This window comes from Podarcis muralis, chromosome 3 (genome assembly GCF_964188315.1).
Source record: "Podarcis muralis chromosome 3, rPodMur119.hap1.1, whole genome shotgun sequence".
Taxonomy (NCBI): Eukaryota; Metazoa; Chordata; class Lepidosauria; order Squamata; family Lacertidae; genus Podarcis; species Podarcis muralis.
The window spans coordinates 44,292,859-44,316,910 of NC_135657.1; the positions used below are offsets into that span (position 1 = coordinate 44,292,859).

Below are 24,052 nucleotides of genomic sequence, written 5' to 3' on the forward strand. Positions count from 1 at the left end.
CCCACAAATGCCTCCTACCTTTATGACAATAAAGATACAATAACAATACATTAAATAGCTAACATCATGTGCCCTTCCATGATACCATATGCCCTTTCATGATACCATGGCTGGTATCTCTTCAACAAAGCCAAACCATAGAGTTGCGTCTGGAGTACAGTGGCAACAGGAGTAGAAGAGAAATGAACCAGGGATAGGAAGCCTCAGGTTTGGGGGCAAAATGTGGTCCAATTAGCTGCCTGAGATGCCTCACGCTGTCTAACGGTAGGGCCAGCCCTGGTTTTCATCCAGATGGGGATGGTGTCAGGATAGTTGGGGGTCAATTTAAAAAAACTGTGCACATCATACTATACATTTATTTCTAGTTTGGTGCCCACCAAGGTCCATAAATCTAATGAATAGGGAACATGTGGCAATTGTCTTTATTTGGTCACCAGCACATATAAAGTTAAATATTCACCAAAATAAAAATAAATGCTGAATGAATTCAATAGTATCATGTTTCCTCCAGCACGGTGGCTGCAACAATACATGGCTAATTCACAAAATATGAATATTAGCATAAAGGCCTAAAGCAGTTCCCACAATTAGAAATAAAATAAACCCATTAACTGCAGCCATGTAAGCCTACAGGCTACAGACTAGTGACGCCATTAAGCAGAGAAACTACAAAAGTTTGCTAATCAAATCTCTAAGAGATCAAACAATTTCAGACACAATAGAAATCTCCCCTTTTTTAGTTTAGAGTTTGGAACTGCACTTTAAAAACAACTTTTAAAAATATAAAGGAAGCTAACGATACTATCAGCATGCTAAAGTCTATGACCAAGTTCCTAACTGTTGAGTGGCCTGTATTGTTGATCAGTAAACAGTGACATGCCAAATTTGTTCCTGTATAGATAACACAAGCAAAAAGAGTCAGATATTTAATGAAAGGCAATGCAATACAGATGTCAGATAATTAAATACTTGGAGCAAAAGAAAAAGAAAAAAGAAAAAACCCCTTCCCCCAAAATAGTATCTACCTCATGCAGAATTTGTTTTCCAAAAGTTCTACTTTCTGGAACAAATTTAATTGCTGATATTAACAATGTCTCAAAGTTGTTACTCATTACAACTGGCCAAATTACTAGTTGACACTAGTAAAATGAGCCAGAGGTTTTCAACTCAACAGTACAATAGTAATTACTAAATGACAAATGTAATGTCTCTTTTTAAGACTGTAAAACTAGGCCAAGTAGGTATTACTTAGCTATGGCAGCTCTTCTCCCAGATGTTAATCCCATAGTTTAGCAACAATGTTTTATTCAAAAGTGGTAACAGAAGAAAATGCAATAGAAATGCCATGTGACTTCCCATACAGATTAGAAATGGTGCCAAGAATGAATGTTACTGCTACTATGGTACTAAAGGCATTTTTCTTTCAGTGATTATGCAGGGTGTCATGGGCTGGTTTATTTTGATTTTGAACCTGGTGCCTTTAAATCAGAATTTTTTTTTTCTAGGAGAAAAGAGTGTAATTTGCAAATAACAGAATTTTTGTATTCCTACAAATACAACTAAAATATAGGCCTAAAAATAACAGAGAGCACATAACTGAAGATGAAGCTTTGAAGAGACACTACCTAAACAGCAGGAAAAACTTTCAGACAGTAAGAGCTGTTTGACAGTGGAACAGCCTCTCTCGGGAGGTTGTGGACTCTCCTTCCTTGGAGGTTTTTAAGCAGAGGTTGGGTGGCCATCTGTCATGGATGCTTTAGCTGAGATTCCTGCATTGCAGGGGGTTGGACTAGATGACCCTTGGAGTCCCTTCCAACTCTACAATTCCGTGATACCTACTAAAATAAATATGTTGACAGTGAGTCTCTCTCCCTCTCTTCTTTCACACTACTCAGGAGTGGGTGGCTATATGAACACTGTCCCCTCCTAGCTGCAGCTTTAAAGATCAGGTGCCGTCTGTGAAACATGTGTTCCCTCTTCCACCCTTTTCAAAACAAAATTCCTCCTAAAGTTTAAGAAAAGCTTTGGCCCAACTTGAACACTGAAAACTCTGATCAAGGTTTAAACTATTTGAAAAAAGGGAAACTTATTGCTGGAAATTCCCCTTCTTTCGTCTCACAGGGCACTCCAAGGCCCTGGATGTTAGCCCCTCAGAACTCTTTCTCTCTCACTATTATTATTTATTTATAAGGGCTGAGCTCTGGGTCCACCAGAGCTGGGCCTTGGCTGCTGGCCAGAGGAAGGGGTTAACCCAGAGGTCTTGGAATGCCCTCTGGGAGTCATTAGAGAAGAAACTTAAATGTTGATTTCTGATCCTCCTTATTTATTAAATTTCTATAAACAAGAATCCTGATTAAACAAGAACCCTGTTACAGTCGCTTCCAACGTTTGGGGAGAGGGGGAGTAGAAACCATGCAGTAAGATGGCAGCCTCCTGGTCTCTTCATGAAGGTTAAGAGACTGCCATGCTTTCCCTCTTCCTACTTTTTAAAGGCCTACTTTTCACAAAGCTAGTGCTCTGATTGTATGGAGTCCCAACATGTGAATCGCTGCTCATGTGGAGGGGTTCCTTTTTAGGCATCTATGTGGGGGCATGGTTAGGTCAGGGACATGAAGACATGTATAGTGTCAGCAGCATAGCCCAGCTTCTGTACACTCCCCCCTTTAAGGCTAATGTCTGGAATGGGATGAATTCTAACAAACGTTGTAAATTTCCAAAACAAATTATCTAATTCCTCAATTTTCACTGTCTAGCACTTTCACCCGGTATGGGGGGGAAGAAGCCATGCAACCCCAGAGCTTGTCTAAGTAAGCTCTGAGAGACTTTATCCCATCCAACATACAAGCAGGGGCTTCTGCTCACACAAATGAATGTTCACTGACACATTTAGGTGACTGTCAACATTCATGACCTGAATTTCTGTAGTCTGAGAGACCTAAAACCCTACAGTAATAAAATTAGAAATACAGTCATCTGTGTCATATGTCTCCAATCAGCCATGACAGTCCTGGTATTCTGGTCCCTGCCCCAGGTACTATACTACACTATCCCTATTTTTTATTTGTTGGGATGCCTAAATTTTGCAAGTGTGAGTTGCCAGTTTGACATTCTTCAGGGTTCAGTCTCCTTCCCCATGTATACGATTAAATCTCTGCATGGGTGGGGGAAGGGGAAAACATGGCTCTAGACTCTCCAACACATATATGTAAATTCATACTAACATTTAAGGCTTCATATAGTGCATAATAAGCCTGGTGAAGCTTGTTTTGAATGACTGACACGAGATTGTGTGACATTTTGTTTTTCTAGCATATCTTTAACAAAAGAACACACACCTACATGGTTTTTAAAACAGCACAGGACAAGCTGTTGTAGAGTAAATAAATACAGCAAAAAGCAGACATAGTGGTGCTTCCTGCCATTTGTGATGGGGGAGCTTAAGAAGTGTTCCTTACTTACTATGGGAACAGGGGTGTTATAAGCACGTTCCTATTTTCATCTGTAACATGTTGAAGGGTCTGGAATATATGACCACTGGCTTTAGAAATTCTTTATTTAAAAATAGCATTCCTGCCAGTTGCACTAGGTTTCCAAGCTAGGAAAAACACATTCTCATTCTCATTTCAATTTTCTTTATTGTCACCCATTATCCTCTTCTGATGTCCTTTCAGCTGCAAAGAGTGTGTAGCTGCACTTTGCGACAGAACCTTCCCATCTTATGTCATGACAAACATCTTTTCATTCATTATTCAATATTAAATATAACTTCCACATAACTGATTAATGCTGCCTATGCGTGTCAGAACCAGAGCCATGTTAAGAAAAATGAAAACACCCCTAGCATAAGTTTCAATTTCTCTCGCTACTCATTCCCCCAATCAATCCTAATATTCTATTTTGTAAATCAAAGTCTTTAAACTGTAAGCAACCTTTCATTTTGTTTTTATCATTAGAAGATTCAATTGGCTGGGTGGAACAAATACAATTACATGAGCTGCTTTACAGAACTAATCTCTGTTTAATATATTTGCTATAGCTTAATACCCCTTTGTATGACATTGGATGAAAAATTTATCAGATTGTTTAGATTCACATACACAGTAATATGTAAAAACAATAAATAACACATTCTCCAACTGGAGACAGAACAATAGATTTAACATTTCTCACATTAGAAAGAATCACAGAATCCTCAGTTTTAAAAAGTGCTGAAGACAAGCAAAGGGATGTTTAAACTGGCCAAAAAAGAGCCTATTTTTCTTTCTTTCCTGAAATACCAAATTTGACTACATTTAGCTTATTATTTCATGGAACTAATAGCCTTTTGTGACAGAATAGACTCATCGATTTATACAGAATGGACTCATAGATTTATAAAGAAAGGTAGATCCTTAGAGCTGAGTTTTTAAAAGCCTGATGCAGCACAAAAAAAAGCAGTGAAGCCTAAAGCCAGAGCTCTGTGGGGCTTGGATGCACACATGGATGTTTTAGACATTACTGCCCCCACCTGAGCACTGCTGAAAAGTTTTAGTGGTGCTTCCACTAAAAAGCGGAAACATTCAAATCCTTTCTATTCCAGGTATGACTGAGCTATGATCCTCATATAATATACATAGAACCATCCAATGTGCATGGAAGCTCATGAATGCCAGCACAGCCACTGTTGGGTTATGACAGCTCTAGCATGCGTAAGCTCCACATAGTTGCAGAGAGCTGCTAAATGCTTACAGTTTCACATAAAGCACCTGCAGAGGGACGAGCTTTTCAGAAGTGCTTTCACTGGGACAGAGATGGGGTCTGAACAGAAACTCAAACTGTTGAACTTTAGGAGATATTCATGATGCAAATGCAGCACCCGTGGGCATCGACTTATGCACATGCAACAATGGCAAAGCGACAAAAAGGCAGAGCCTTCCTAACAGTGTTTGAAGCTCCAATTGTTCTAGGCACATTTTGTGACAGGAAATTTCATTAGGACAAGCAGTTTCTGAGCTCTGGGTGCAGTACTGTGCCTAAGATTTCAGATTCAAACTGCAGAGTGGAAGGAAAGGAGGCCCTTTTTCTGCCTCCCTGCCTCTAGCTACTCTCTGAAGACTAGAGAAGAGGCCCTCTTAAGAATATTAGTGGGGTGGGCAGGGGAAGGATTAGACCATGTGAAAAATGAACGTAATAGTTTAGCTGCAGTTCGTTCATTTTCAGCTTTGTATTCTTGTTATAAAAAAGCACACCTAGACATTCCGTTGTTGCAGCCATAAGCTAGATTTAAGGTAGCATTTAGCTCCTAGCTTTCATATCTCAGTTTGCGTGACTCGGCACGACAGCCCTAGCCCCCAGGGAACGTGGGAAAGGAAATAAAGACTCTGACAACATTATGGAATTAAAATTAGGCCCAACTTTATTAAACTTCTGAATGTAGGAAGACCTTGGCTTAGGCCTTGGGCGTGTATCTGAATAATACACTGAGAAGCAGGCCAGCCCCCTTCTACTAGCAAGTTCCTTGGGAACTGTAGCACCGCACACGATCCCGCAAAAGGCACCCACAATATAGTGTGAGTGCTCATTCTAACACTGCTTCCTACATAGCACCACTTTTCCACATCAGCATGAAGGTACTGAGTGAAGTCAACCAGAGAGCTGGGTTGCAAAGTAATCAAAATGTTTATAATGCGAAGCTCTCTGTTCCCCATCAGAAATTGTAAATCAACGTCTAAAGTTGGTGTTGGGCAGGATAAGGGTGAACAGACAGACTTTAATCTGCTTTACCATGGTCCCCAATCACACGAAAGGTTTTAATTGCATTCAGGTAACTTTCTGCTGACTTTTCCTGTTCAACATAGGAAGATCAGGGACTAAGTGAAGAGATTTGGGGAATGGGGCTTGTGTGCATGTCTGAAAGTAAACATGTTGAGGATTGCTCCATGGAGTCATCATCCAGTGAGTGGACCATGTGGTGCAGTGAGTGGACATGGGGAATAGAGTCTTTTCAGCCACGGAATGCTATTCAGTTAGCCATCCAGCTGGCTCTGTCACTGCTTGCATTGCAATGGGCAGTGATAGTTTGCTTATTTCAGAAGTCTCTCAGTGAAAATACCGACTTGTTTATTTTTATGTTTGTAAATGAATGGCATTTCCATACCCAAGCAGCATGAGAAGAGTGTTTTGCTCCTTTTGCCTTGCACAGGATGCAACAGGGGGATTTTCTACCTGGTCACAGCTTAAACCCATCCCCAGTAGTAGCTCTTACCTTATGGGTAGTATCTGTTTTGTATGTATGTTTCTATTTCTAAGTTGGGCATTACTGCTATACTAATAGAGAAGAGGTGGGGAAAAGTAAGTCTTGGTTTCTCCCAACGTCCAGCATCTCTGCAGAGAACTGGCTTCTCATGCACATAGAATAGTCTTTAAAGAAGAGTGCATGTGGCGCATTTTAACTTTCTATGAACTACCTACACAGAACTGTATGATTTGGATGCAAAATTTCTATTCAGGCATTTTCAGGGTGAGGTTTCCAAATGGATGAAAACCAAGCAGTTCCTTGCTGACAGTTTCTGGCTATGGGTACATCCTTTCAAATGGTTTTTTTTTTAAAAGTTAGATAATATTCTCCAAAGAATTGAAATCACTTAGATCTGCAAGAGCCAAATTTTCAACAACAGTTGTGTTCCTAAGGAAGCAGTCCTCAAGTTACTTATGAGGGATGAAACAAATGACTATGAACATTAATTAGGCTTCCATCTATATACAACAAGTTCAGTTTGTCAAACTGTGGCCAATTTATAAATCCCTTTCTTGCAATGTTATCCAGGACTGGGGCGGATGAAGAATGTAAGGTCATTGTGATAAGCCATCTTATAAACAGCACTCACAGAAGAGTTAATGTTGCCAAACAATTAAAATGAAGATGATGTTTTAAAAAGCTATGTGGACACAACATCCTTGTTGAATTAATCTGCTGCTTCAGTTAGGGCTCCTTAGATTGCAAACGATTATGAGATTTAGAATAATTACGCCAACATTAAATCTTACTGATTTCAATGGAACTTAAGTACAAGTGTCTATATACAGGATCATGGCCTTAACTTTCACTACAGTTCTCCTCTCATAAACATTTATTTAGCTTGAGGAGAAAGTCCCACTTTATACTTAGAAGACAAAATCAAAACTAGGAAATGGTCCGGAAAACTATGGCTGGGTAAAGAAAAACAAAAGTTCACCAGTATAAGGATGTGGGTAAGAGAGTAAGCACAAGCGCTTTTGATTTTATAGTAGGTGCAGCTCACAAAGCTGAATCAACAATGTGATGTAACATTACGGAAGCCCACAGGCTTTTAAGTGACATTAACAGTAGCATTTGTTCAGCACTGTTTGTGATCACTAAAGTTATTATTATTTTTATTTCAGACATTTCTACACCAATTCATTATTTGCACTTTTATGGGGTCTACTAAAAACAACCCCTCCCCCAACGGGACTATAAAACAATTTAAAAAATTCATAACACTCAACATTGGCTTAAAATGCCTGCTGGAACAAGAAAGTCATAGTCATCTGCCTGTAGTTCAGCAGCTTGAACCTGGCTTGGTAACATATAGGCGGGCAGTGCAAGCTTTTAAGCACCAGAGTCTTGAGTTGGTGACAGTCTGTCCCCATCAACAGACTAGCTGCATCATTTTGCACCAGCTGGAGGTTCTGGATCAGGCTCAGGGGTAGCCCCACATAGGATGCATTGTAATAATTAAGTTTAGAGGTTGCTAATACGTGAATCATGGGACGCGGGTGGCGCTGTGGGTTAAAGCCTCAGCGCCTAGGACTTGCCGATCGAAAGGTCGGCGGTTCGAATCCCCGCGGCGGGGTGCGCTCCCGTTGCTCGGTCCCAGCGCCTGCCAACCTAGCAGTTCGAAAGCACCCCCGGGTGCAAGTAGATAAATAGGGACCGCTTACTGGCGGGAAGGTAAACGGCGTTCCGTGTGCTGCGCTGGCTCGCCAGATGCAGCTTGTCACGCTGGCCACGTGACCCGGAAGTGTCTGCGGACAGCGCTGGCCCCCGGCCTATAGAGTGAGATGGGCGCACAACCCTAGAGTCTGTCAAGACTGGCCCGTATGGGCAGGGGTACCTTTACCTTTTTAATACGTGAATCACCATAGTCAGGACATCCATATCCCATTATGGCTGTAGTTGGCACACCAGCTATAGCTGTTAATGGGTACTCTAGTTTGTCATAGTTACCACTATTAATTGATATATGCTGAGCATCAATTGTCCTGTTACAGTAATGATCAGGCCTGGGTGTGCATAAGGTACTGCAAGCGTATTTTCTGTGTCTGGATCTGTACATACAGCACTTGTACCACATGTGGAGTCCTAGTTAGGGGGGTCAAAGGTGGTAACAGTGATAAACATCAGAAGCATATGTGGGCAAAGGCAGAATCCTGCTACAGGAATGTGATATCTGCATTTTGGCCAGTATGCACGTGATCAGTTTCAAGATTATTATAAGTGGCTGCATTTGCACGCAACACTAAGCCAATCTTAATAAGCGATGATATGCATGAGCTGCATGGGATGCACAGAGCTCCTTTGCAGCAGCTTCACTCCTCTTTTGATGATGCAAGCAGATGAACAAGCTGGATTGAGCACTTAATCATAGCTTCCCATTACATGTGAACCCATAAAATAAGGTTAATGATTCCAAACAAGCCAGGATATTAAGCCAACTTGAAATCATTTTCTGGTTTGTTTTGAAGCCATTAAACAGTTTCCAGGTTCACATATAATGAGAAGCTATTGTGCTGTGATGAATCCTGGATTGTTAAGCTGTTCATGTGAAGGGTAGAGCGAAGTGGCTGCAAAAAGTCTGTATGCACCAATGTGCATATTTTGGCTTATTTTTTCCCTTGTCCAAAAATGCAGATAAATGCCTCAGGCATTGGTGTTCCTAAAGTTATGTTACTTATCTGATGTCCAGGAAACTGATTTTAATATGTGTTGCTTGGAATCATGAAAGCAAAGATTACTTATTTGGCCACAGTGACACACACCTTATTTTCTATTTTAGCTATAAGCTGCTTTGAGTCCCTTTCAGGGAGAAGGGCAGGATATCAATAAACAGCAACAACACTCAGGCCCTGCTTGTGGGCTTCCACCTGGGGCACTGGGTTGGCCACCGTGAGAACAGGAAACTGGACTAGGTGACCTTTTGGTCTGAGCCAGCAGGGCTATGCAATATATGTATGGCTATTCTGAATTTTGGATTTGTGGGCACCTACTGCAGCTTTTCTTTTGGCACAGCAAACTGCTTATATATGAACTGCATATTTTGTATTTTTTTAAAAAGTTATACAACACTTTGAAATATGTTTTAAGCAGAATAGAAATGGTTAAGGATAATAATAAATATTTGTATAAAGACTAATCTTGTTGACCTCCACTACCTTTGAAAATACTGCTTAAATGGAACAGGAAATTGGATGGTATTCTACTAACAGTCCCATCAGCAGAAAAATTACCTCTAGCACACAACAGGATTTCCACCTCTCTCTTCACCCCTTGTGTGCCCCAAACTCTTCCTAGATTTGCTCAGGAGGGTTGGGAAGACCCCTAGAACAGACTTAAGGTATGCAGGGGTGTGAGGTGGGAAAGTCCTATTGTGCTAGCAGTAATCTTTGTCCTGACAGCACCATGACTTAGTGCTATGTTGAATACAACCAATATACAGTACTTTACTCATGCAATCATTTTAATACCTTGAATTCAGCTATCTCTGCTAGATTTGTTAGGTAGTTTATTAAAAGCATACATATCCCATCTTTCTGTCTCAGTATGAGGCACTCATGGATGGTCACAAGTATCCTAGCCCTAAACTATTTAGGGCTTTAAAGCAGGGCAGCACAAAATCCTCTCCCCTACCCTTGCCAGATCTTTTAACCAAAATGAGGAAGGAATTCATGGACATTCTGAGATTGTGGCAAATGTTGTCTGTATTTCGGGTGTTGTATTGCTAACAAATTCCACTGTGAGGTGGGTCTGAGGCCTGGCTTCTCTTTAAAATTTCTGTCTTCAAGGCTAGACTTTACAGGCAAAGTGTGCCAAGCCACAAGTTGTTGTTCTTTATAAGAAAAGAAGCCAGCCCTTTGTCCACCTTAGAAAGGAAATAGTATGTACTAAACTCTCCAACCTAAACACCCACTTTCCCCCTTGAACTTTGGGAAGTTTAACACACACCTTGGAAGACCCTTGAATATATGTTTAAATGGTTGCCTATTATCATTTTGTCCAGCCCTCCTGTAAAGGTGTGACTACAACTTCAAGCTGAACCCAGAAACAAACAAACAAACAAACAAACAAACAAACAAACAAACAAAACCATTCCGCAGAAGATTGTACAATAATGGAGTGACCTATTCTGAATAAATTACTCTAGTCAAAAAGCTTAATGGCTGAATTAAGCATCAGCTTAAGTTCTTTAAAGGTAGGCCTAAGTTAATACATTTTACACAATTTAAGCATCTACAGTCAGCACAATGGAAAAAGTATGATTGGTGCTCATCTAAAATGTAGATCTGCAATGGCATAATGGGGTCACTTGCTCTACCCTGGTCATGAGGCAGGAGAAGAAACTTTTTGGGAAAGTGCCTGGCTCCAGAAGGGAGCTATCGGTATGACATAGCCTTGTTCTTACCAGATCTTTCAGAGAACCCTTGGGAGAACTGCAGTTGGTGGGAATGCATAATGCAGACCTGATGGCCAAGGAGACAATGGGGCATCTCACCCTTCTGTGTGTGGGTTGTAGAAATAGGAGAGGTCTACCAAAAATGGACTACACTGACTGTGAAGTTGATTGACGACCTGCCGGTGCAGTGTCCATTTGCCTGGATCCAGTGTGATGCAGGTGGTCTGGCTGAGGGGCTCAGGAGGTGGCGTTCTACCCAGTTCATGAGTGGGCCGACTCTTGCTGGAGGTCAAGGGATCTGGTGCCAACTGATATACAATTTCACACTGATGCTGTCAGACCACAGAAGGATGTGGAGAGACTGGTGTTGTAGAGGGAAGTGTTGTATGTCTTACTGGGACACCCAGAGTTCCAGCCAGTTGACGCTGTTTTGTGCTTCTGATGGGAACTACTTTGCCTGAATCAAGAGACTGGCACCTGTCATAATTATTGTCTTGTGTAGATCCTGGACAGGAGTGTCTTTCCTGCAGTTGGCATCTCTGCTCCACTATTTCATGGCGGCTTTGGTTCTTATAGACACCTTGATATGCCGATGTCTGTTATGAGTGATCACCCACTGGTATGGTAGGAGAGTCTAATGAAGGGTCCTGGCATGATGTTTGGACCATGGAGTGATCTGCACAACCTGAGAATTTGAGCCATCATCTTGATATCCATCTTCTTTGAGGCAATGAGGAGCTCCTGGGGAGGGGAAAGATTTGAGTGGATGCTGCCTCTTGAAATCCTCCTCCTCTGAGGATGATGGAGAGTGAAAAGCATGTGCATGATCAGGCTGATTAATATCAGATTTAGCCCCATTAGGGGAGACCAGGAAAACCATATTTTCTGTTAGAGAACGCATGGGCTGGTTGCTTAAAGAAGCGGGAGGCTCTGGTCTGATCACCTAATAGGTATGCTCTCGTTATATCTTTATCTCTTTGCTGTTTCTGGTTTTTGACTGCAGGCAGTGCCATATAGCTATCCAAATGTGTTGTTTTCTTTTAAGCCTTGCAAGCTACCAGGATGCCTCGTGAGCACAGTGGCACCATAGCCCAATCCTGTGACCCCATGATGCCAGGAAGAGATCTTGCAAGCACACGTACTTCTGTATAGAGCTCAAGATTATACAATGCAACATTTTATTTTTGATAAAAAGATCCAAAGACCAATCTCTAGCATTTCAAGTTTGTTTGTTTGTTTAATTAAATAATAATGCTATTGTTGTTCCTTTAGTCCTGTTATATCTGAAAATCAATAGCATGGTATTTTTTTAAGTGTTTTTTTTTAAGGTGGCAAGGCTGTGAAAAGTCTTTTCTGAAAAACCTTAGTCAACTGCTGCCATCAGAGTTTACAGTACTGGATTAGGTGGACCAATGATCTGTAAGGTAGTTCCATATAGTCATATTCTTTAACTGAATTCTGTTGGATTCTGTGTTTTGCAGAAAACATGTCCTTTTGCAGACCTTTAAGGCTATCCAGATCAAATATATATATTTAAAAAACATAACTGTAATAAAGTGCTTTCCATTGCAAAGAAAACAAACATTGCCCGACATTAGAAACCACAACCACTAATATTTCACCACAACTACTGCCTGCCTATTTAACCACCTTTTGCCAAACCCAACCCAGTAGCCATTATTTTATTGTTTGCAGAGGTTTGTTTTGCTAAATCTCACGATGCGTGTGTGTGTGTGTGTGTGTGTGTGTGTGTGTGTGTGTGTGTGTTTTTTTTTTTTTTAAGGTCAAACTTAACAGCATACACACCCATTTACTTGAATACACAGCTATCCCATCATATATGGTCTGGCAAGATCTTCAGTGGAAGACAACAGGGGTTAGAACAGTTTTTCCCCAAACCATAAAGCTACTCAAAATAATATATTTAAGAAATCTGGGAAACAATACGGACTTCTGTTTAACTGATATTCGGTATAAGTTATGCAGATCAACAAAGCAATGTCAAATGTTTGGTTGACGAAGATATCAAATGGATGCTCATAACAGATTGAATTTCATCATAAAAACAGCCTTGTTTTGAAAAACTATATTCTGATACCTACTTTTGGCTCTTCTGTTATTGGGGAAAAAAAGTTTGTTCAATGGAACATGGTGAAATGAAAATAAGAATCCTTATAACTTGGGTTCGTAACTCTAACTGGAAAAAGCATCAGTACATCCAAGAAGATGTCAAAATAATTACCGTATTTACTTGAGTCTAATGTGCACCTTTATTTGCCAAATTACATTGCAAAAATTAGGGTGCGCATTAGATTTGATGCCACATTTACATTTGCCAGCAAATATTTTTTTTCTTTCAAGGTGGTAATCTTCAGTGGGAGTTCATTTCATGCATTAGTTGACTATAGTGCCCTGTCAGTTGCAGTTTACCTAGACCAGGGATGTCCAACAGGTCGATTGCGATCTACTAGAAGATCCCTGGGAGGTTTTGGTAGATCGCAGTCAATTGCTGGGTCCCTTTCCATTAGTAAATTAGCCCTGCCCCCTCTCCCTGCCCTCCATTGTTGCACAATATGCAGAACGGAAGACAGAATTAACTGAATGAGTCTGTTTGTTTCCTCAGCAATCTGTTGGTGAGTGTCTATTCCCCTTCCACCCTAAAAAAAGCTCAACAGCTTTGCCCTGAACCCCCCAAAACAGTGCTTTCTTTCCTAGAAAAATGCTCAACAACTTTGACCTGAACCCCCCAAAAGGCGGTAGATCACTGGCAGTTTTTAATTCTGTGAGTAGATCGCAGTCTCTTGGGAGTTGGCCACCCCTGACCTAGACCATTGCATGTTTTGCAAAGAACAATAACAACAGGATTTTGCTTCAGATATGATTATTACAAAGTCAAATGATAAGGTCCAGTTTAAGTGCTAACCCAACACTATAGACAAGCCGTGTAGTCTTTCTAGGATTTAGATGGTCTGTACAGACATGCATGCAGACCGGCCCAGGATCCACCCTCCAAGGCTCCAGAATAATAAGGTGGCCGACAGGGATACCTTATCTTGCACAAACATTTCTAGTGGGATCCACTTTACATATTCTCTAGCACTAAACAAAGCCTGAATGCAATAAGTTTCAATGCTGCTTAATCTGCATAGCCATTATTTCTACATCTATAACTTGTCCCCTTTGTTTTCGTTAAAAGCAACCCTTCAGTCACAAAGTTAGCAAGGCTAAAATTATCTAGCTTCCCAGATTTGTCACATACTATTCTATACAACAGCAAGTCATAATGAAGGCTTATCATTTCCACTGATGCCTAACATTGATGACTGAGGTTTAGATTCCACAAAAAAAGGGAGGAATCTCCCCAATTCTCCACGTCCCCCCCCCCCTTTCAGGATAGAATCATAGAATTGTTGAGCTGGAAGGGATCCTATGGACCATCTAGTCCAACCCCCTGCAATGCAGGAAAATGCATCTGTTCCATACAGGGATAAAACCTGCAACCTTGGTGTTATCAGCACCACGCTCTAATCAACTGGGCTATCCTGCCCTTGCTGTGTCTTTTTTGTGTCCAGCAGCCTCCACATTTAACTTGCATTTTTTCTGTTCAGGCTACACAATTTATTAATTACTCTCCCCTTTATCCTATTCCCTCCACTTCATACAGTGTACATCTTCTCCATGCAGTATATTTAAAGATGTCTGAAGGAAAGGGACTGGACAAATGTAGCACAGGAAAGTGTGTCATGCAGATATACCAACCATGAGCTACTTACAGACAGATCTACTGAACATGCCTCCTCCCTCCTTGGCAGGGGTGGCCAATGTTTTCCTACAAAAGGATTGTTCACCAAAGAAAGATTGAAAGAGGGTACTCACTTGTTTGTTCTTTGTCTTTGTGATGGTGTCCGAAATGGGTTTCTTCCTCTCTTTAACAGCTGTCTTAGAAAACAGTTCTTCAAATTCGTGATAATCTATGGAAGGCTCTTCAATTTTCTCCCACACAAGTGAAGTACTAGAATCTCTAAAGTTAAGCAAAAGACCTATGTAGGACAATGTCAGACTAAAGAATCACAAAATGGTAGAATAACGATAGATAATAAATAATTTAAGCTGCTAAAAGTAGCATTCTTTTTCTTCTAGTTAAACCTGGACTTCTCAAGATGAAATACTGAAATATTGAAGACCCCTATTTTCCATATTAAAGTAAGTTGCAAATTTTCTGTAAAACATACTTTTTAGTAGGGAACTGGTTTCATAGAGTAACAAAAATAGAGATATGCAGGCCATAATTTAAGGAATATTAAGATTTCTATCTAAAGGTTTCTGATCAAAGTCACTATGTCAATAGTCAAGAAAGGTGAGAGGATCTGGAAAATAAGTATTTGCAGATTAACATTAAGTTTAATTAAGCTGAAAAAGCAAGCAAGGAGAAGAATGAAAAGAAAACACTTTCACAAAACCTAGCATAATGTTTACACAGGGCAATTTTTGGTTAACTAGAACTATTGTGAAGACTTCAAAATTTTGTCACAGACTTCATAAATCAGTGCACAGCTTATGCTGCCTTTGGTTCATATTTGAAATGGATTTGCACTGTGAGGACAGATTGTATTGTTTCTTTTCTCTTAATAAGAGTGATGTTAGCAACACATTCTGAATCAATTAGCTCTTATTTCCCTACTTGATTATTATTATTATTATTATTATTATTATTATTATTATTATTATTATAAGGTAAGAGAAGTGGGGGAACGGTATGATGCACACAGTAGTGGACACAAGCAGAAAATCACGCAAAGAACCTCAGTTTAGTTTTCTGTTGCTCAGAGGAAAAATAAATGAAAATAATTCCATGAAACTTTCTGAACTCCATCCCCACAGCCGCACCAGAGATGACAATGCACTGCAACAACAGCCTTTTTGATCCACATTACAGACTAGAAAACCTCTTCCACAGCCACTCTTCAATATCCCCAAATATTTCTCTTTGTGCCTGTATTTTCCTGATAGAACTCAGAACCTGTTTTCAATGCAGACGGAACAATAATAAAGTATGTGCCTCCAAGTACGTGCATTATACTCTACTTTGCAGAGGTGGGGAACTTTTAACCCTCCTGAAATTGGTGAACTCCAAACTCTCATCAGTACCAACAAACATGGTCCATGGTCAGGAATGATGGGAGTTATAGTACTCCATCATCTGGAGGGCCATAGGTTCCTCATCCCTGCCATAATACAAGAACTGTGGGGCTAGTTTATACATGTGACTGCAATTTTGTATTCCCACAATTTGTCCAGGTTGCTCATGCAACTGAAGTACTCTCATACCTGTACTGGACCACTTCCTGCCAACCTGCTGATATATTTTTAAATTCTGCCATAATCACAGGAATGGCCACAATCCTGTGTGGCCATGTACATATGAAGAGATTTTCTCCATGAGGTTGTGGATACAGGTAAATGTGCCAAATGACAGCACCAAGGGCATACAGTGGAATTTGCCACATGTGTATGAATTGGCCACCCAAGAGAACATCTTTGAAAGCTCCATGAGAAAGTGCAATTTGCATTAAACATATATGTTATAGTTACATCTGATTCAGAATCGAAGATAATACACATTGCTGTCCTGGGAATTATTAGTGTTCGACCAAGCCAAATATGGTCTATGCCACCTGGTAACTTTTACTGTTAAAATACACAGCAAAACACTTCTTCCTAACGTCCTCTCAAAGCACACATAAACAAGCACAAAAAACTAAGCATTATAAAAGATGGTTTATCAGTATATAATGCCGGGCCGGGGGGGGGGGCAGGCAGTGACTTTGGGATGCTGGTATTTTTCAGTTCTTAGTATAACATGATCTGATTGCAAAAGCTACCAACCAAACATTTCTGGCGTGTTTGTTACCTTTTATTATGAAGCTGAATTCTTGTCCAATAAAGAGGCTTCATTGGTCGAGAAGGTTCTATTGCATGTTTCCTGCTACCTTTTTCCTGGTTCATCCCCATTACAAATAAACCAGCTGGCAAGGGAGGGGGAAGAAACCCAGGAAGCTGTGGAAGGCCAGCAGGTGGAGGAGGTGGCGCACCCATACCAGGCAACGGTGGTGGTGGAGGAGGGGGAGCTCCTGCACCAGGCAAAGGTGGGGGAGGGGGAGGGGGTGGTGCCACCACGCCTGGCAAAGGTGGAGGTGGTGGCACTCCCATCCCTGGTAGAGGTGGTGGAGGGGGAGGTCCCGTCATGCCTGGCAAAGGTGGAGGTGGTGGCACTCCCATTCCTGGTAGAGGTGGTGGAGGGGGAGGTGCCACCATGCCTGGCAAAGGCGGAGGTGGTGGCACTCCCATCCCTGGTAGAGGAGGTGGAGGTGGAGGTCCCGCCATGCCTGGTAAAGGCGGAGGTGGTGGCACTCCCATTCCTGGTAGGGGTGGTGGAGGGGGAGGTCCCGTCATGCTTGGCAAAGGTGGAGGTGGTGGCACTCCAATGTCTGGCAAAGGTGGGGGAGCAGGTAACATTTCCCTTCCAGGAAGAGGTGGTGGAGGTGGGATGCCTGCAGGCATTCCAGCTCCAGGCAATGGAGGCGGAGGAGGGATGCTTGCAAAAGACAGAGGAGGAGCAGGTGGAGGCATGTCCATTCCAGGCAGAGGTGGTGGAGGAGGAATCCCTTCAACAGGCAATGGTGGGGCAGGAGGGGGCATTGCGCCGGGCAAAGACAGGGAATACCCTGAGGCAGGTAGGGACGACGAAGACAGTACACATGAATTAGACGTGGATGAAGTTAAAAATAAGTCTCCTGCTCCAGGCAGGGAAGCAGACAGTCCAGTTGTGGGATGAGAGGATAAGGAAGGGGAATGTTCACTGCAAGTAATACTTTCAGTGCTTAGAGCTGGGTGGGAAGCTGATGGTACCAATTCCTCTTGACACAAAGGTGACGACAAATGAGCATCAGGTCCTGAAGGTTGTGACGTAGTTAGTTTCTCCTGGGCAGCATCCAACTGTACTGAAATCCGTTTTGGAGACAGGACTAAAGATATTTCAGAGCAAAAGGTGGGTTGTGGCTCAAGTGTTGGCAACGGCTGAGTTGGCCCTTGATGTTGATCCCCTTTGAGGTGCAGAGGTGCTTGTGGCAGTGTGTTGGCTGAAGGCATTGTGTGTGTTAAACAATCATCTGTTGGTGAAGTCTGCACAGATTTTGTAATTATAGTTTTGGGAAGGGCACCTAACGTATGTTCTTGAAGAGCTGCATTAGAGAATCCTTCAGACGTTGGCTGCGTGCTCTTATTCCACTGACTACTACTGCTAGAAATCAGCACCTCTGCCGCTGGAAACTGTTTTTCTAATTCTGCAATTTTTGTTTTCAGGTCCTGTATGGTCTGCTCAAGTCGCTGAATTTTGCTTGTCCGCTCTTCCGATTTCATTGCAACATCTTCCTAATGGGGAAAAAAGAAAAAGATAAGAAAAGTCAACATAAAAAAAGAAGATGTGGTATTTTCCAGCAGAGAGAAAGAATGTTCACAGAGACTTAAGATGGAACTATAAAAATTAATTACAACTCTGTGAATACGTCAGAACATTGGAAAGATCTAACCATTGAGGGCTACTTCACACATTCATTTTTAAAAGCTGCTCATCAGCTCTGTATGACGCAGATACATGCTTTTAGGTGCATTACAAAAGAAATTGTAGTTTTGCATGTTTTGAGGCCTACCATTCCAAATATTCTTTCTCTTTTTCATAACTTTGACACAAACATCACATGGACCTTTTAAACTTTGCAACAAGAGGTAGAAACTAGATTATTTTTTTTAAGGCTTGTATAATTAAATCTATGGATTCACTAGATTCCTGAATGGAAGCCAAGGAGAGTCACTCATAATGTGGCCCCAATTCGGGTAATTGGAATTTGTTTCTGGTCTTTCATGGAGACTGGATTTCACCAAGCTGATCAGATAAAAGCATTACAGACATGCAACATCTATATCCCAAATGGTATTGGAGACTAGTCATGTGTTCCTTCTGCCATAAAAGTAAAGCTTATTTTGATTGATTAACATCCATGCATTAGTTGCTTGAGATCACTCACCCTGGAGCAAATGACGGGCTATAGGAATGCCAAAGTAAGCCTGTGTTTACCACTGGAGCCACTTTGAATTGTGATGTTTGAAAATAGCCAAAGAACAACTATCCAAGGCTCCAAACAGTACGATGGAAAGAGACTAAAGGATAACTTAGTTTATTTCTCCAATTACAGCTTTTTGTGCCAGTTTCTCATTCATTAAGTTTCCAATTAAAATCATGGGGGGAGGGTGTTTTTGTTTCAGGGGGAAAACAGACATTTGTATTCACTTTGTTAGAAAGACATAAAAAAAGAAAACAAGACAGAATGTCAGCCAGCACTAATGCTGATCAATGTATAATATATCATAAAAGCTTCAGAAAAGACACATCTAATCCTTGACATCTACAGCCAGAAACATGAGAGGCACATTAGAGATCAGGCGGTTTATTGTGGATGACTTTCCATCCGCAACAGCCAACTTCATTGAGAACTAGGGCATTTTCTACCAAAACCTGTGGGAAAATAACCAGTAATGCCTGATCTTCATCCTACTTCAACTGCATACAGGTTGCTTAGGATATCCTTCTTGCTGTACTTGCTCAATTCATCTACCCAACAGAGAATGTTCCCATGCAGAGGGCCTTGCCCCTGGGTCCTCCTGTGTTATGTCCACAAGGATTCCTGATTGTGTGTACCTGTTTGTGTTTGAAGGAGTGAACTACATGGGGACCAGCCAGATTAGCAATTCAAGCCTCTTCTCCCCTGGCCCTTATAAAGGCTTCCAGGTTTGGGCTGCTTGCTGGCTGGAGCAACTGGGAGACTCTGACCTTGCTGGACTTGTTTCCCTTCCTTCATCTCTGCCTCTGCTTCACTCCCAACTTGACAGGAGTTGGGCCCAATACTACAAGTGTGTCTTGTTGCTTATGGACTAATGTGATTACTCCTTTGGAATTCATAAGCGGTAAATGATTATAAAACCACAAACTTGTAGGAATTTGTTTCACAAACAAGGCTGTTTCCAAAGACTGCAATGTTTATAGGCTGACACTTCAAATTAATGTAAAAAAAAAAAAAGGTAAACAATCAACATTAATGAAGGGGCTTTCCAAATTACATGCAAAAGCTCAAACTCATCTTTCATCTGAAAGTTTAGCTTTATACCATTGTTTATGAAGGGAAAGGTATGAGAATATTTAAACCCAGCAACTATTTCCTAGCCTTCAAGTAAAGCAAAGAGAGAAAGAGAGAGAGAGAGAGTTGTTGTTTTAATGAAAAATGAAAGAACAGAGTTATAGAGGTGACACACAAGCATACGCCAGGAGTTCAAAAGGTTATTTATCTCATTGCTTGTATACTAAAACACGGCTGTTTGGAACAGATGAGCCGGTTTGAGGGATTTAAGCTGCATTGCTTTTGTGACTATATATTTTAAACAATGTTTTTAAATAAAAGTATATAAATAAAAATACAATAAATAAAATAAAAAATAAACTATTTACAAGATAAACCTGGCACAAATGGATTGTGCCAGGTTGCTATGGAAACTCACAGACGATGTGAAAATGGTAATATTGCTACTGTGGCCCCAAAAGAAGAAAGCTATGTTGCCTTTTATGCTCCTTCAGTTCCTCCAGTCCCAAACTCAAACAAATCTAGGATGAGCCCATGCAGGGTCCATGTCAGTCGACAGGTAAAACACAGCTGAAACCAGAGCCATAGAAGTCCTATTGCCCACATGGCCAAAATGCACAGTTTAAGACATGAAGGTTTCATTTTCAGGATTTCCATGTAGATAAGACCACAAATTGGGTATCAAATCAAATCAAATCATGACCAAGTAATGTTATGCTCCAACTTTATTCAACTTGCAAATAAAAGTGGATGCCTCCTTATATAACCATTAGAGTGGACTAATACAACCATCTGTATTAGCTCCCTACTGGTCTCTAACTCTCAAAACAGTTAGAAGTAGTCTATTAACTTATCCATTAAATGGGTATTAATATTAAAGGAATATTTAAAGGGCTGGGGCTGAAAAATGCCAGAGCAATCTAAACACCTGAGCTAAATAGGTTTTTTTTAAAAAAAGTTGGGAAGGGCTTTAGTAGAATTTGTTTCACAAACTAATTATTTGCTTGGTTACAGGTTCCAAGACTTTTGTTTTAGCCCTCCCCCCCTAAAAAATATTTTCCAATATTTTATTTTTGCAGAGAGAACATCTTGCCTCTTTTAATTTTTCTTAGAACGTATCTATCCACCAAGGAGATGAAAGGTCTGCTTCAAGGGGGGGGGGGGGGGAAACAAGACAATAACCTTCTACATACAAATTGGCTTGCTCTTGAGATAACTTCTAGAATGTCCTTTACAAAGATTAATTCAGTTTACACTATCTAAAAATCTCATTTGTGGAAAGACGGATTTCCCCCCTCTGAGTTCAGCCAAAGAGGAAAACACGGGATTGGCCACATTCTTTAATTTTATAATACCCATACTAACCAATTCCAACATAAAAGAAATTATTATTAAATAATAAGGCACATAAAAGATGGCATTTCTAATTGAAGACAGTTTCTTTTGTCTGGTTAAAATTAGACGTTGATCTCTCAGGTCTCCTTTGTAGATATCAAAGTCTCTAGGAGCCTTAAAGAACTTTTAAAGTTTAACAGCAATAATATTCAATATCCACTTATGTAATCAAACAGTTAAACTAAGTTACTTCTGTTTTGAAAAGCTGGTCGTTTTGATTTTGGGGATGGAGCAGGCCTTTCAGCTTGTCACTTAAGACAGTACAAATCTATCACCCATGTGAAAAAGTTGATTTTCTCTGCTATGTGCACACACTCCTTGATTTTATAAAGCCAGACACACATAAGAATAAAGATGCTGGCATTTACAGCAAGGTTTAAACCAGATAATGCTGGAGGAAATGCCTTCAAATAAATCTCTGTTTTCCAGGATGAGTGAAGCCTCAGTATAAATAAGAGACTCCTAAACACAGCTCAAGCTAAATCTCTACCATGAAGATATACTGCAGTGACTGGCAGAGTGGTGGTGGTGGAGGAGGAAGCAACTATTTCGATGTAGTTGAATTACTATTTGGATTGGATCTAAAGAAGAGCAAGCGAAAGACTTTGCTCCTCACTGGCCTTCCTGGCGGCTTGCCCACCACTACAGCCCTCCTGGCTCCCCTAAGGCCTGGAATGGCAACAGGAAAGGGGGAATGAAGTGGCACCGGGAAATCAGGGGAATTTGGCAGGACAATCTTGCTCAAGTGGAAATTGCTTCCTGCTCGCACAGCACATCTCTGGATCCAATCCATTCTGTATATCACATTGACTATACTTAACATTATGTATAATTATGTCTGTCTACTCTGGTACAATACAAACACCACATTTTTCGTTCCCATAGAGATAGAGCCCGCAACCACAGGTTGTTTTTAGTGATACCAAAGGTGGGCAAAATACGAAAGCACTGATAGAAAAGACTGGCTCTGAGAAAATTAAGTAAAATCCATCTCATTACTCTGCATTGCCAAATGCAGAGAAGCTAAAAGCTGCTTCTTGGGGCAACAAAGAAGGCTTGCCTAGATATAACAAATGCCGTGTACAGACAGAAAAGTCCAATTTTGCAGAATCACTAGTTTCAAATCTGCCTTGGCAGGCAGTTGTCAACCACTGTGGGTTCCTGCATGCCAAGTTGGCTGGGAAATCAGCCTGAAAAATCAATCATCTATTAAATCTCTCCATTAGGGGGAAGCACTGATTTCATTTCTTGATTGTTTGTCTGTAATGCAGAACACAAGTTGCTTTATGTCTTGATGCATGGTATCCTAGATGATCTGTGCTGCTAGAGTCAAAGCATCTTTCCACGTGCATTGAACTTGCCCAGGTAATCTGCCCAGGTATCTTGTTGTTCTCTAGAAAAACAGTGGGGAAGACACCTGTGAGCTATGCAAATCCACATGCATCATGGCATACTTACCCAATATCATGCCTAGGAGCTTAGGCATGTGCAATGCATATGCAAATCCACCCTTATTAGCCAGTTAGAAATTTATGTTTATCCTACACAGGAAACAGACAAGTACCATATGTCTGGCACTGAAACAAAAGATCTCCACCCAACTGCTGTATCATTTCCTCAGAACGTTTTAAGTACTCTCCTTTTCGAAATATAAATAAAAATGGTTTTTCATTACTTCAGTAAATAAAATAAAATAAATACAGTAAATAGAGATGGCAATCCTCCCAATTCAATTCATAATTAAATTATTATCCACCCTGGCTTTGAGATTCCATCAAGAATGCTAAGAGCCTAGAAGCCTCCTTGCATACTGCCTTCCTCCAGGTATGAATCAAGCCCTTCATATGGGTGTAGCACTTATGATGCTCCACCCAGATGCATGTCAGTGCCCCACCCTGCAGCTTTCTAAGAATCAGACCCTCTACTCTTCGTCCATTGTACACCTTTGTGCTGTAATCAGATGCACAACAGATGCTAGAAACATTTGGAAAGGTTAGAATAGTTTTGGCTCTCATCGCCTTCATTTTAGTTGTCCAAGTATTTCATACTCTACTCTGGAAATTGGTCCACACAAACACAAACTACAATTTTCAGGTGCCCTCAATTTTCATATTGGCATAAACTCTCAGATGTATCTGTCTGTTTCTCAGCTCTTCGTTCCTGAAAACCCTCTTCCTATTCATAGCCTCAGTATGAAGGTATTATTTAGCTAAGAAGTTAAAGATATTGATTAACTTCTAGAGAACTGCAAAGAAAAGTATAAAATAAATACTTATATTCCCACATTGGCAGCACAACCAAATTTTGTAGCTGGTACTTGCGTCTATATAACAAATATGTTCCTGAAACTTTCAATATCCTGAATTTTATTCTGTTAAGAATCTCAAATATTGGCCAGTTCTATTTGCATTTCTCTCACAAAGAAAACCACAATCTTTCCCTTTTTCTGTTGATTTCATCTCTTTCATCTTGGTTATCAAATCCTCTAGTTCTCATACTCAAATGACCTGCAATACTAATTTCAGTATGTGGATAATTTATCCTAATAGAAGCAAGAAAATGAGAAGCATAAACAAGACTGGTTGGAGGAGATAACTGTAGTTGCTTCTTTCATTTGGCCAAGAAATACACTCTAAGTAAAATATATCAGCAGTCCTATACTTAATCCTAGGAGTATGCAAAAGAGGACTATGCATGTAGCTGTGTGAAAAGCGAGGGACTTCCGGTCGGTGCCAGCGCTTAATGGCGGTCCTACCTCCGAGCTCCGGAGAAGGACTGCTCCGCAAGTTCGGGTCT

At 40.8% G+C, this 24,052-nt stretch overlaps 1 protein-coding gene across 1 annotated transcript in view; it reads right to left on the minus strand.

The window, feature by feature from the left end:
- The window catches only part of FMN2 (formin 2), a 160,460-nt gene that overhangs the window by 87,161 nt on the left and 49,247 nt on the right, over positions 1-24,052 (minus strand). The window contains exons 5-6 of the mRNA XM_077925750.1: positions 16,582-18,101; positions 14,547-14,691 (exon numbers count right to left, since the gene is read on the minus strand). Coding sequence (XP_077781876.1) covers positions 14,547-14,691; positions 16,582-18,101 — 1,665 coding nt within the window. The remainder of the gene's footprint in view (positions 1-14,546; positions 14,692-16,581; positions 18,102-24,052) is intronic.